Below are 13,468 nucleotides of genomic sequence, written 5' to 3'. Positions count from 1 at the left end.
TGCACCCGCTGCTGCCCAGCTTCTCCGCCAAGGGGCAGGGATGCGCTCTCCCTTGGGGGCGGCTAGTTCTAGGCTTCCCCACTCCCCAAACCGTGGTGAGGTACTGAATCTGTAAGACCCGTTCCTTACTACCTATGGTTGACAACTCATAATGTCGTATCTTCAAAGGTGAATTAAACACACACACGGATCTCAGGAGAGGAGGAGGGGACAGAATTAGGTGAGAAGCGTTCGTTCTCGGAGTTAGCTCATTTGTAGAGACAGAGCATCTTCGCCTTCCCTCGGCAGTCTGTCACTCCACGGCCCCTGAACGCTGCCAGGGGCCCACGAGGGAGGGAAGGGCAGGCCTGAGAGGGCCCGCTGGTGAGGGGCCTGTGCCGCTCCCCGAAGGAAGGGGCAGGTGCACAGGGTCACTGTGACAAACCAACAGAGCGGGTATAACCGTAAAATCCCGGAAATGGCACAGACGCCGTATGCAGCAGAGAGCCGAGCAAAGCCCACCTGAGTAAAGCCACACGGCGGAGTACTATGCAGCTGGAAGAATCAGTGCAAGAGTCTATGAACTGGCTGATTTCAGGATTTCCTGTAAGTGGGAATTGCGACATGCCACAGAACTTCTAACTCCCCTTCCTGGGAGCCGGAGAAACAGGGAGAAAACATACGGCTCTACTCACTTGGCACAAAAGAAGTACAGAAGGATGAGCCAGGAGCTAAGGGGGCTGCTTACCAGCAGGGTGTGGGTGGGGACGCGGCGAAAGCCCGGGGGGCGCAGACGGAGCAGGGCGGGCACAGCCTCGAGCTCCTGCCTGTGTTCACCTCACCTTCGGACCGTACAGAGTTACCTCCACAAACCCCCCAACAAGTCAGTCATGAGATGGCCCAGGATGGGGCCACACCCATAATGTCGCACAAACAGGAGCTGGCAAATCTCACTCTATCATAAAGGAACCATAAGGCCACTCCGAAGGGAGAAAACCAGCCCCGCTACCTCTGTAAAACAATTTACACAAACACGGAAACACACTGAAAATAACGAGAGCCAGGCCTCTAACTCTCGAGTTGATCCTGGGTCTCAGGGTGGAAATAGCTGTCAGAAGAAACTCACATCTCAACCCACGTGCAGACGGATAGATGTGGAAAGCACAGGGGTTGAGTCTGCTTTATGCGTGCGTTCACGCACTTCCCGGCCCCGGCCGCTCAGAGGATGGAGAAGCAGGGACACCCCAGCAGACCTGAGCACACCCAGCACTGGACCCTGGTTTGTAAGCCCCTCTCCCCGATAAAATGACCCAGGGCTTCCTGGAGAAACGGTTGCTTGCCTGAGTCTAGAATACCTCTCACGCCAGAAAGGAAGGAAGGACTCGAACATAAGGTGGCATCTCAAAGGACCCAGGAGCCAACTGGAAAAAGCTCCGAATGGTCAACAAAATAATCTGACCAACAAAATACAGAACGATAGTACTGGATTAAAACCTATGGAATAAAGTAAGTATCCGTGAGTCATGTCGATATAAATAAGTAATTGCACACAGAAACAGCAGGCTGTCCCTGTAACAGAACTCACTTAACAAATGGAAAATCACCTCCAGGCAAACGGTACGGTGCTAACACACAGGCAGTAACCAATGGAAGAGAAAATTCACGGGAAAACATGATGAGACCAAGGAGCCATGGGGCTCTGTGCTCTCCTCCACAGGAGACTCCCCTCCGCAGGGGACAACCCTCGCAGCCGCCACCTCGGCCAAGCAGTGACAGCGACCACCACCAGGAAGAACAGGTGGCGTCCCGTACTGCCTGTGTCATGGGCTGAACTGCCCCCCAAACCCACACGGGGGGAGCCCCGACCCCCGTACCACGGATATGACTGTGCGCAGAGGGTGACAGGTGACATGGGGCCCCCTGGGCAGGCCCGTCCCACAGGACTGAGTCCCCGCGGAGAGCAGAGTGGGACGCAGACGCGCACGGGGCAGGACCCCTGAGGATGCGGCGGGAAGATGGTGCCTGCAGCCCTGGGGGGGCCTGGGTGGGGCCAGCCTGCCACCGGGGACCGGGACCTGAGCCGCGCCTGGACCGGGACCAGGACCCCATGCTGCACCTGGACCAGGACTGGGACCCCACGCCTCCGGAACCGGGAGAGCATACACCTCCACTGTCTCAGCCACCCCGGCTGTGGTGCTTTTCTACGGACACCGCAGGAACCTGATACAGGCTGATGAGACACAGTAAGAATGGCCTGATTTCACTTCTATGGTTTCTTTGTCAAAGATGCATGACCTCAACCTAATCCCGAGAAGATGTCAGACCGTCCCAAACTGAAGGGTGTTCTGCAAAGTGACCAGGTCATGAAGACAGAGAAGCTGAAGATCCACCACAGGCTGGAGGGGTTCTCGAGAGCCAGATCCTCAACAGAAAAGAGCCTTAAGTGGGTAAACTGAGAACATCTGAAGCCTGTCTACTGTGCGGGAACATCACCGTCCGTTTCCAGGCTTCAGTAATTACTTTAAAACAATAGTGTTAGGGGAAGGTGGGTGAATGGTACCCAGAAACTCTACACTCCTGCAATTTTTCTGTAAGTTAAAACCATTTCAAATAAAAACCTAAGAAAAAATAGACCTTATAAAGTGGCAACCCACTGGCTGAACCCACAGGTATATTTCAGTTGACAAGGTTAAAGGCGAATGTGAATTAGCTGCCAACAATGCAAATGCAGAGATATAATTTAAAAGCCAGATTTATGGCTTTTCTTCACAAAATCACAGGTTGTAGCAATACCCCCAAGGAAGCCGAATCCCACACCGTAACCACGGGACCGAGGCCCAGGGCCCCAGGGCCACATTCTCACGCTCACAGCTGCGGGCCCTAGAGGTCCCAGCTCCCAAAGGCACCCGGGCCCTGCGCTCAGGGAAACAGCCTCTGTCCATGAGCCCGGGGCGTCTCTGACACTCGGAGGAGAGTCCGGCTGCTGCTGATAAAGCGAACCTTCCACATTTCCCACGCCCCCAGGGAGGCTACGCCGCGGCCGCGGTCGGAGGGGCTCCCCGACCCTTCAGAGCAGGGCTCCATTTCTGCCCTGAGCTCACGCTGTCCGTCTGCGTCGTGAGCAAACAGCCTGCGAGAAACACGTCAAACTGAAGATAAGAGTAAAAACCTCCCCGAGCGCCCATCTGTCCGAAGCCTGCAAACTTGCAGGTGCTAAAAGCACAAGGTCGAGCGTGTCATTTTCTGGAACGTCCTCGGTCACTGTGATTTGTCACTCCCGACGCCATGGAAGCACACACGGCCCCGTGTTACACATTCCTTCCACGCTCTCTCTCATCTGTGAAGGTCGCTATCCCGGGCAGCGGTCCTCACCTGGGCTCGAATAAACGCTCGTCCTTGTTTTTAAGACACCCTGGAAGGTTTGCTCACTCGACCCTAGAATCTGTCACGCTTCCGTCCGTGCGCTCCCCAGCGTGCACAGACACATCTACCCATCTGGAGGGGGCAGTGGTCAAGTGCACGCGGGCGTTAGCGCTGCGTGCGGTCCTCCCGCCCGCTCACCCAGCCCCCGCGGCCTGACACTGCACCACGTGCGTGCCCTTGGGGGAATGACACCTGCTTCCCGACCACCTTCTGCCACAGCCCCTCACTCCTCCTCCTAGGAACACGGACACAGAGCACGGGGCCACACCTGCTCGCCCCATGGGGCAAAGTGACAAAACCAGTGCAGGGCCTCTGGGCTGAGCACCCTCCACCCCGGGAGCTACGAGCTGTCCTTCCAGAACACTCTCTTTGCTAACGTTGGCCAAGGCTGGCTCTGTGTCTGCACGGAGTCCAGGGGCAGAACAAGAAGAGCTCACTGGCCCTGTGGGGGCGTGTTATCAGCCCCGTGTTTGTTATCACACCTCAAAAACTGGAGGCACAGAGAGGCTGGCTGCTCGGTCGACGTCACAGAGCCGGTATCTGTGGAACAAACCAACGACTGGACATGTGAGTGAACGAGCTTATCAGAGGACTAACACACCCTCGTGTTTACCTGTAGTGGTTTCGGGCTCTAGACCTCTCACGGACACTGACATTACCCCCTGCTCTTATCCCGAACCAGCTCTGGAGGGGCCTTCGGGCGCCGCACACCAGGACGGCAGGCCCTGAACCCGAGCCTCCGAGCCCTCCCCGTCCTGCCTGGCCTCAACCTCAAACACACGAAGGTTCCAGAGTCTTTCAAAACAAGGCTTCTCTGCATTTATATACACTTGATTGCTGACTCGAGCTCTCTCCGTGCCGCAGGGTAATACCCTCAACACAGAAGCACTAAAAACGTCTCTACCTCGCACCGGACCAAACCTCCACGGCCCCTGAGCTCATCCCTCTGCCCCAGGGGCAAGCATTCTCTCCATGAAAAGAACCACGCGACCGCACGCAGACGACAGCACAGCTCGAGGACACGGCTCCTCACTCGGGGCCGCTGACTTTCAGCGGCTTTCACCCACCCGGCATGTGCCTAGCCGCTGCCCTGCACCATGCCAGGCACCGCGAGGAAGGGCTCAGTGGTTCCAAATGGGCCCAGAGCAGCTACTCAAGAACCCTACGGGCCGGCTACACGGTGGGGCTGCACAGTCCTCCGGCGTGGCCTCCTGCGTGGCGCTGGCAGGGCACGGAGGGGCTCTCGCAGGGGTCGGGGATGGGAGGAGGGCGCGCCCTGACATGGAGAGGCAGCGCTCTGACTTCGCTGGAGGGAGAGGTTCACGCGGAAACTCGGACAGGAAAGCTCGGCCAGAGATCTGCACCTGAGGCCCAGAGGTTAGATTCTTCTTCGGGGAAGCTTGGAAGATTCTACATAGACGAATGGGGTCATCTGGTCTGAGCTTCTGGAAGGTCAGTCTGGGCACGTGGAGGGGATGAAGCAGGGGGAGTGGCCAGGAAGCTCCTGGCCCAGCAGAACTAAGAATGAGGGCTCTGAGCCAGGGAGGGGACCCTCTGACAATAAGGTCACAGTGGGTCCTGCGTGGCGCCCACAGACAAGAACCCAGGATGGCACCAAGGCTCAGACCCAGAGGGAAGGACAGCACCGGGGCAGAAACCGGGAGCACAGAGAACGGACAGGCCTGGGGGAAACACGCCCCACCTGTCTGAACAGGGGCTTCATGTCAAAGCCACGGGGCCGCTGTGGGTTTGGGTCCTCAGTGACATCAGTACTTGGTGACCCTGACATCTCAGCACTTCCGTGAACTCAGAGAAGTGAACACTTATGCGGTCGTGTTATAGGGACCCCTACTCGGAGTTATAGGAGGTGATGTCGCGGGGACGGGCCACCAGGTACAGGGGTGGCCCCCGAAGAGGAACGAGGCCTGGGAGCCAGCGAGGTGGACGTGGGGGCTGAGGGGGCACACGTGTCAATGGGGCCCAATGTGTCTACACATCGAAGACAGAGGATGCCGGGTGGGCCAGAGATCTCTGGACACTCTGAGAACGTTTTTGCAGCTAGAAGCGTGGCTTTCGTACAAAAAGAATGGGGCCCCAGTGTGGCCGTAGGACTGTGACCCGGCAGCTGGGCACACACCCAGAAGGACCGAAAGCAGGGCCTGGGAGAGAGAGCACATACCCACGTTCACAGCCTTACGGACAGTAGGGGGAGCAACCCAATGTCCACAGATGGGCAGGTGGGCACAGAAAGGGCGTATCTTATGTGCATGAAAACGGGACATTATCCAGCCTTCCAAGGAGGAAATCCTGACACCTGCTACCACCTGGATGGACCCTGAGGACACGGTGCCGAGGGAAATAAGCCAGAACCACAAGGACAAACACCAGAGGATCCCCCTTACACGAGGTCCCCAGAGCAGTCAGACTCGAGGTGACAGAGAGCAGATGGTGGGCACCGGGGGCTGTGGGCAGAGCGTCAGTTTGGGAAGACGGCAGAGTCCGGGGTCGGACGGCGGTGTGAATGTGCTTCGTGACACGGGACTGTGCACTTACACATGGTTAAGATGGCAAATCTTACCTTACGTATATTTTACCACAATTTAAAACAGTTTTCATGTTTTGTGATTTTTTTAAAAGAGGGAGAGGCCGGATGGAAGGGCATTCTGAGGCCAGGACTGTATGTGCAGGTGGGTGGGAAAGGCCCATGCAGACAGAGGGAATGAAAATACACTTCCACGTGGACGGACGAGAGGGGCCCAGAACAGCGGCCGGCACACAGTAGGTCTTCAGTCACGGCTGGTGGAATGGGACGGGACGGGACGGGGTGGAATGGAACGAAGTCTTCAGCATGACTCCAAACAACCAAAAACACCGTGAGTTCTTAAACAAAGGCCTTGAAAAGCACGACGTTCAGGTGTTGAATCAACTGCGTATCTGGGAACATATCCTAGCACAAGAAAGCTGCGTGTCGTTGAAAGGACAGAGCATATCCGTGTCCCTGGACACTTGTCATTCTTACCCATGGACAACGATGAAGCAAACGTGGACAGAGGTCCAGTTACAACCCAGCAGGACCAAGAACTCACCGCTCCAAAGAGCGGAGAAATGGCCCACCCTCAGCCCCAGAGCGTGCTTCCCGCGGAGACCTGAGCGCGGCATGGTGCTAATGGCTACAGTCAGGATGAGTGAGAGTGGCCCGCCGCACCCCCTCCGCAGAAACGTCCACGCACACACATCTGTGAAAGCCTTTTTCCCCAATGTCAGCACCACGCGACCAACCCTGTCCCACCGCCGTGTGAAAACCGTGTCCACCCGTGCCACCCGAGATCCCTTCTCCAGCCCCACAGACTCCCCAGTGTCCGCGACGCCAGGCGAAGAACGGAAGTGAGGGCGAGTCCGCGTTCACTCACCAGTCTGTGCCTGAGCTGCACCGTGACAAGCGGAGATCCTGACAGGTTCTGGGAGAGCACGGGCGGCGGGGACACCTCCAGAGAAATCAGGTAGCTGGCCGCGGACAGCACGTGCCTTTTGTAATTTGCTGCCTCAGCAATCCTTGGAAATAAATGAAAAAATCAGTACGGGAGGGGAATAGGGAAAGGGCACGCAGCCAGAACCTGGGTTTAGAACTTAATGTTAAGGCTGAAATTTTTGAGACTGGAATCTTCCTTGGATGGAAGTTTGATTGGTCTCATTCGGTACCCACAGAGGAGATCTACCGCCGCTGCCATTCCGAAGCCTGCATTCCGTCATTCAGTACCTGTCCTGCCAGGCTGGATGCCAGCACTGTGGGCGGCATGGGGGCCTGAGCTCACAGAGCTGATAACAGTGGAAGAAGACATGGCCCGGGGAGTGTGGAGAACAGAAGGGTCGGAGCACTGGGTGCGAATCTCAGCAATCTGCTCACTCCGCTGTGTGACCTTGGGTCAAGCTACCTTCAAGCTACCTGCTTATCAGACGGTGTGATAGATGGTAGTGCGGTGAGCACCCGAGGTTCCCCTGCCTGGTGTGCGCTCACTCCCACGAGAAAGGCCCTCGGTTTCCCCCAGGTGACGACCCCCTTCCCCACCTCCAGACCACGTGCTCTGCTGTTGACTCCATTCAGCAGCGGCAGCCACAGTTTGCCAAGCGGCCCTCACTGTAGATCTGCTGTGTGCTCACGAGGGGCTCCAGGCCAGGCATGTGGGGCAGGCCTACTCCACAGGCCACCGTGTCACATCGGGGGACACAGGACAGCACGCCCCACTGCTGATGATGTCGAGCGTGACCAGCTGGCTGAAGTGGCGCCGGCCCGCTCTCTGCACTCTCGGGTGCCCTGCTCACTTTGTAAAGTAAGAGTGACTCTGTCCCCCGAATACCCCTCACCCAGTGGTGTCTACACCCACTGATGACCTTTGCCCTGATCAGTAACTACACTTAGGGCTCCAAGATGGTGTCTTCCCGATTCTGTCGTTCCTTCTGCATTGTTTGGTTGGCATTACTCTACAAAGGACAAGTGCGGACACGTAAGCCAAGCCAAACCCTCCGGGAACTTATCTGTCGGAAGCACGTGTGAGTCTGTCAACAAGACACGGAAACCCAGGGACCAAGTGACCGCCCTGCTTCTGTCAGCTGGCAGTGATCCCTCTCCGGGCCCAGGTCTCCACTTGCGGAGGGGCAGTGGGAGCAGGTGATTCCAGACTCCCTGCCCAGCTCGGACTCCCGGCCCCACTCGAAGAGAAAGGCAGTCCCAGGAGCTTGCCTGGCACAGCACAGCCATTGGTAAGAGCTGAGCAGCCCCTGACTGATGGGGCAGGTGAGACCCTCTGGGTGCAGGGGGTATAGCAGGGACCGGCCAAGTGCCCCCCAGGACCCGTGGACACTCAGACGCTGCCCCCAGGAGTGGTCGCTTGGGTCCTTGGAACAGCCCACCCAGGGCTTGGCTGTGAAGGTGGAGACCCCGTCCCAGCCTACCCCCCATCTTCATGTGCTAAACTCGTGCTGACTCCACCTCACCCCAAAAGGGGATGGAGAGGACATTACAATTCCATAGCACCTTTCATTCTTACAAAAACCGTACACATATGAAGGTCACAGCGCAGGATACTAAAAGGGAAGGGACTCGCTGCGCAGGCGAGCAGACCAGCGCGCTATCTGCTGATTCTACTCCTCTCCTCCTAACTGCCTGTGCAATTTGAGAATTGTCTTCCGGTCAACATGGCGAGAACGTCCATCTCATGAGGCGATGAAAGCAAGTGCTTATGTGTCACGTTAAAAGCACCAAGCGTTGTTTAAACAGTCAACTCACTCCACGCTCACGGCAGCCTCCCACGTCGGTCCGTCGTCACCACTATTCTAGACGGGAGCACACAGCCAGACAGCCAGGCGTCGCCCAGGTTCACACCGCCGCCAAGGGCCCCGCTGGGCAGAGAGTGCCAGGCGCCCCGCACCCAGCCCCGCGCCGCGGGCTACCAGGCTGCGGGCCGACCCCGGTCCCACCTGCGGCACAGGAGGGCAGACAGCGAGTACCGGGGCCGTGCTTGCTGCACCACTTGGACGGTTTTTTCCAAGGCTAATTCTGACAACAAGACACTTCTGCATTAAGTGCTGCCCTTAGAACTTCCCTGAAGCTGAAGATTCCACACGTGAAAAATACGTCCTCATCGCGGCAACATAGTCCTGTTTTGACTTCGGGAGACCAACTGAGCAGCATCTGCTGCTGACGGCGCAAGCGGTCCACGGGCCTTAATGCCAACAGGCGGGGCCGGGAGGGGCGCGCTCTGCCTGGGCGAGTCCCGGGGACAGGAGGAGCTGAGCGCGGGGTCTGGATCGTGCAGCACGGTCCGAGGCTCCCGAGAGTCCTCCGTGCGGGCGCCTGGGGCAGGAGGACAGCAGCGAGGCGGCGAGGACTGTCCCCGCTGCCAGGCTTCGAGCGCATCCCTGGACTCCCCAGCGCAGGGCACTCAGCGCCCCACCGGCCAAGAGCGCGGCCAGCAGGGGCGGGGGGCCGGGGCCTGGAGAGCTCGTTGGCAGCCGCCCGTTCCTTCGCGGCCCGCACACTGAGCAGCCGTGACGGAGGCGCTACGGCTCGTGGGCGCAGTTACTCCCCGTCCCTTCGCGGAGAGGTCCGCCGGCCCCCGGAGCTGCCCGGCGAAGGGCGAGCCACCTTCTCTCCGCCCCCGGCCGAGGCGGGAGGACGCCGCTCGCCCCACGCGCTCTCGCCCTTGGCCCGCGGACCTGCTCGCCGCGCCCCGGACACGCGCCTCCCGCTCCCACCGACACGCCGGCGTCAGCCTGACCGTCCCGCGGAGGCGCCCGTCCTCCGTCCGTGGTCTGGGTCCGGGGAAGAGCCCCGGGCAGCCGAGAAGGCACCCTTCCGAGGCAAGGGGACGGCATTTCCTCCGACCACCCCCGAAGGAGCCTGGAGAGCGCACAGCAGCAGTGCCCGCTGCCTCCCTTAGTGACGAGGAACGTCGCCAAAGCGCAGGCTTTCCCAGGGCGATGGGACCCAGGCCCACACGAGAGCGGGCTGTGGTGCCCCGAGGCGGCCCTCCCGACCCTCCCCTCCGCGGAACCCGCCTCTCCCCGCGCTCGGGCCGCAGGGGCCACGTGAGCACACCCCGGCCACCGTGATGGGGGAGGCCAGGATGGGCACATGACCCAAGCACGCCAATCACAGCTTTCCCCGAGTTTCCACAGAGCCCATGTGAGCGGATCTGGCCAATGACAGAGCGGGATGCTCCGGCCACCATGATTGGAGGGAGCCAGATGGGAAATGACCCGAACGGGCCAATCACAGCCCTGCCCGAGTTTCCATGCACACGTTCGGGAAAGAGGCTGCTGTCCTGACTAGACCTCGGGACCCCCGGCCGGGACGTCCTGAGCCGCCGGAGCCAGCCGTGCCTCCGTGGAGGGGCCCGCCTGGGAAGGAGCCAGCACAGAGGAAAGCACAGGCGGGAGACGGAGCGACCAGGTCGGGAGGCCTCCCCGGGCCCTGGGTCCCGCCGTGCCTGAAGCCTTCCCCGTCCCACGAGCCCCCGGCCTCGCCGCTGTCCGCCGGCGGCCGCGCATCCAACCAGCCCTGACCGATGCAGGGTGTGCTGTTGTCCCCCGCTCTACAAGCGGCGGCGAGGCTCGGCGGTGCAGGCACTCGTCCACGCACCGGGAGCTCCGGGCGGCTGTGGTCCCCTGCCCCCAGCTCCGAGGTCCTGCGTCCCCTTCCGCGGGCTGTGCCCGGGCCCTAATAGCAAAGCCCCAGGCGTGCACTGCGAGTGCTCTACGGCCCTGTAGACCTGTGAGGGCGGGCGGGGGGCGTCCGCGGTCAGCCGTCCGGCGGGCAGGTGCACACACGCCCGCTGCCCTCTCCCCGCCCTCTCCCTGCCGTGTCACCTGAGACACTCACTTGGTCTTGGCTGGCTGGATGTGGTCCAGGTAATCGTGCATTCTGTGGTAGAGAAGGCCCACGATGGTGGTCCAGGCTGCGGAAAAGAAGAGGGTCACAGACACCTGTCAGCCTTCCAGCGGCAGAGCCCCAGCCACACCCGCTTGCCCAGCAGAGCGCAGTGCCTGCCCTCACGCTCAAAACCCGGGGGCAGCTCCTGGGGGTGGGGGCGGGACTCTCAGGGGCCTGAGTAGAACTTTGTGACCCTTCAGCTGTGGCTTGAATGGTCAGTGACTGTGTGCCCCTCCTCTGAGCCGATGGGAGACACGCAGATGCCGCGGCTCCCGGGGAGAGCCTGACTCGCCAGGAACGCCAGAGTTTCTGAGGGCGGAGGGCTCCGCTCCAGCAGCGGGCACCGCGCCAGCCTCCATCTCTGCGTCCTCTGGGTGAGTATGTCCTGTTTGCTGTTGGCATACGGAGTCTTTGCAGCCACGCGAAGACGTGAGCGAGGCAGCAGATGCAGGATTTACAAGTGGCGGCGATCGCGCAGGTGTCCTTCATGCCTTGTGGCTACGTCCCACCTCTCTGCTGTATGACAACTTTGAAACAGGAATCATTTTTAGCTTAGCAGAGGACGCTTGGAGGAGGAAGTGGTTAGCTGTCTTCTGGGGTTCCTCGGGGATATTCGTTGAATATGTTAAAATTTCAGGAATACATTTAGCATCGTATCACTCTCACGGTGTGCCAGGTAGAAGGGCTTTGCTCATTCTTCTCAAAACAATATTACGAGTCTAGTAGTAATATTGTCCCCATTATACAGATGAGGAGTTTGTAACGCAGGCAGGTTCAGTAACACAGCCAGTAAGTGGCTGAACCAGGGTTGGAGCCTGGGAAGTCCAGCCACCAGTCGGTCCTTGTGACCAATAAGTCCTGCTGCCACAGGGCAGAGCATGAGGCCACAGCCCTGCCGAGTGTGAAAAGCGGAGGGTTTCTAGATCCTGCAGCCGGTTGGTATGAGATGAGCAAAGATCACGTGCGTAGTTGGCAGATCACAGCATCATCCCCAGACACCCCCCGTTTCTGTAGTTCACCCCACGTGGGGGGGTGTCCTGTGACATCTCCAGGCACCTTTTACGCAGGCAAACAAGAACATAGAGGGAGCAGAGATGGGCCCCTGAGGGCTGGCGAGTGACAACTCCTTGCTGGGGAGGGGACACCATGATCCTATACCACCCAGGCTGCTCTTGGTCCCCAGTCTCTGAGAATTGCATGTCCTCTGGCCGGATTGTCAGGAGCTGCGAATCCAAGGCCACAGGCCCATCCCTGACTTCCCAAGGGACAAGCAGTGGAGGCACTCACTTTTCAAGGGGCTAGAGGGACTGTCACTGTAGCAAAAATGGCCAGAGCTGCCTGAGCCCCCAGAGATGGAAGTAGACCCCTGGGCAGACAAACCCCTCACCTAGCTGGACGCCACCCTGGATGGGGGAAGGGGGATGGCCTCGTCTCTTCATATTCTGCTGACGTGTCACTGTGCTGATCTGGGAGGACACAGGTGTCTTTCACAGTGGACCAGCATCACCTCGACAGCCTGTCCAAAATGCAGATTCCCAGCCTCCTCCCCAGTTCCAGTTCACGAGGCTGGGGCGCACTTGGAATCAGCATTCTGAGTGAGCATCTCAGGCGCCCGCCAGGACCCTCTGAGAAGTGCTGGCCCAGAGCCGCTCCTGTGGGAACAGCGAGCAGGCCTGAGGGCGCTGCGTCCTCCAGGTAACGGCCGGCCGCACGTCTGCAAGGGCCAAGCCCCCGAGGTCCTGGGGCGGGTTCAGCAGCTGCACTCACCTTGGCTGCGGAACGCCTTGTGGGGAACCTCGATGTAGCTCTGCCCCCAGGCCGGGAAGCGGTAGTGGGAGGAATTCATGGTCTCGGGTAGGAGTTTGGCCACAGAATACTCTGAGAACAAGCCAAAGACAGGAAGCCACAGTCAGTAAGCTGCTCAGCAAAGGAAACTGGGCTGTCAAACCCCATCTGCTTCTGCTTCTGTTAACAGAACGAGCTCCCCTGGGCAGTGTAATTACCTCTAGACAATGACGACCTACAAAAATAAGGGTCCAAGGACGTCATTTCCGCTGTATGGCTGACACGGCCATCCAGCCACACACTGTGGGCCTCGTGGCCCGAGGTGACCCCTCCTTCCCTCAGGGCAGCCCGTCAGCTCTCAGGGCTGCTCCTCACCACACTCTGGGGACCCATGACACACAGGAGAAAGAAGGTGCCAGAGATGCTGGCCTTCCAGCCATCAGTCACTATCTCAGCCGACAAATTCCCCCTAAAACTAATCTCCGTGGGTCAGTTCAACCCCTGTCCTGGAGTTCGGCTCTTGCAGGAGCGTATCAGCAGTGCAATGGTCCCTAGATAAAGACTTTTCAAATGGAGGGGCCATGAAGTCAGCGCGTGAGGGACTTTGCGCCGATTATCTTGGAAAAGCAGATTCAGGCCAAGCCTCCAGCTGGCTCTCGGAAGCCTGATTCTGCAGCTTTTATTCCACAGACACTCAGAGGAGCTGCTGATGCCGACTCCTGTTCCGAACAGAGGGGACTGCTACACAGGATCAGTCCGGGCCCGAGTCGCCATCAAACGCTTCCGTAGCTTTGTGTCCACATCACGGCTGAGCACACGTGCCCCGCTCTCACTCTCCCTCCGAAGTGTGAT

The 13,468-nt window shown here is 59.2% G+C and overlaps 1 protein-coding gene across 2 annotated transcripts in view; it reads right to left on the bottom strand.

The window, feature by feature from the left end:
* The window catches only part of ADGRD1 (adhesion G protein-coupled receptor D1), a 125,766-nt gene that overhangs the window by 70,674 nt on the left and 41,624 nt on the right, over positions 1-13,468 (bottom strand). For both annotated transcript variants that reach the window (XM_036106521.2, XM_036106522.2), the window contains 3 exons: positions 12,599-12,709; positions 10,781-10,856; positions 6,813-6,954 (listed from right to left, as the gene is read on the bottom strand). In XM_036106521.2, the coding sequence (XP_035962414.1) occupies positions 6,813-6,954; positions 10,781-10,856; positions 12,599-12,709 (329 nt within the window). The remainder of the gene's footprint in view (positions 1-6,812; positions 6,955-10,780; positions 10,857-12,598; positions 12,710-13,468) is intronic.

Source organism: Halichoerus grypus, chromosome 13, assembly GCF_964656455.1.
Source record: "Halichoerus grypus chromosome 13, mHalGry1.hap1.1, whole genome shotgun sequence".
NCBI lineage: Eukaryota > Metazoa > Chordata > Mammalia > Carnivora > Phocidae > Halichoerus > Halichoerus grypus.
This window is presented reverse-complemented; position numbering and strand designations above follow the sequence as displayed.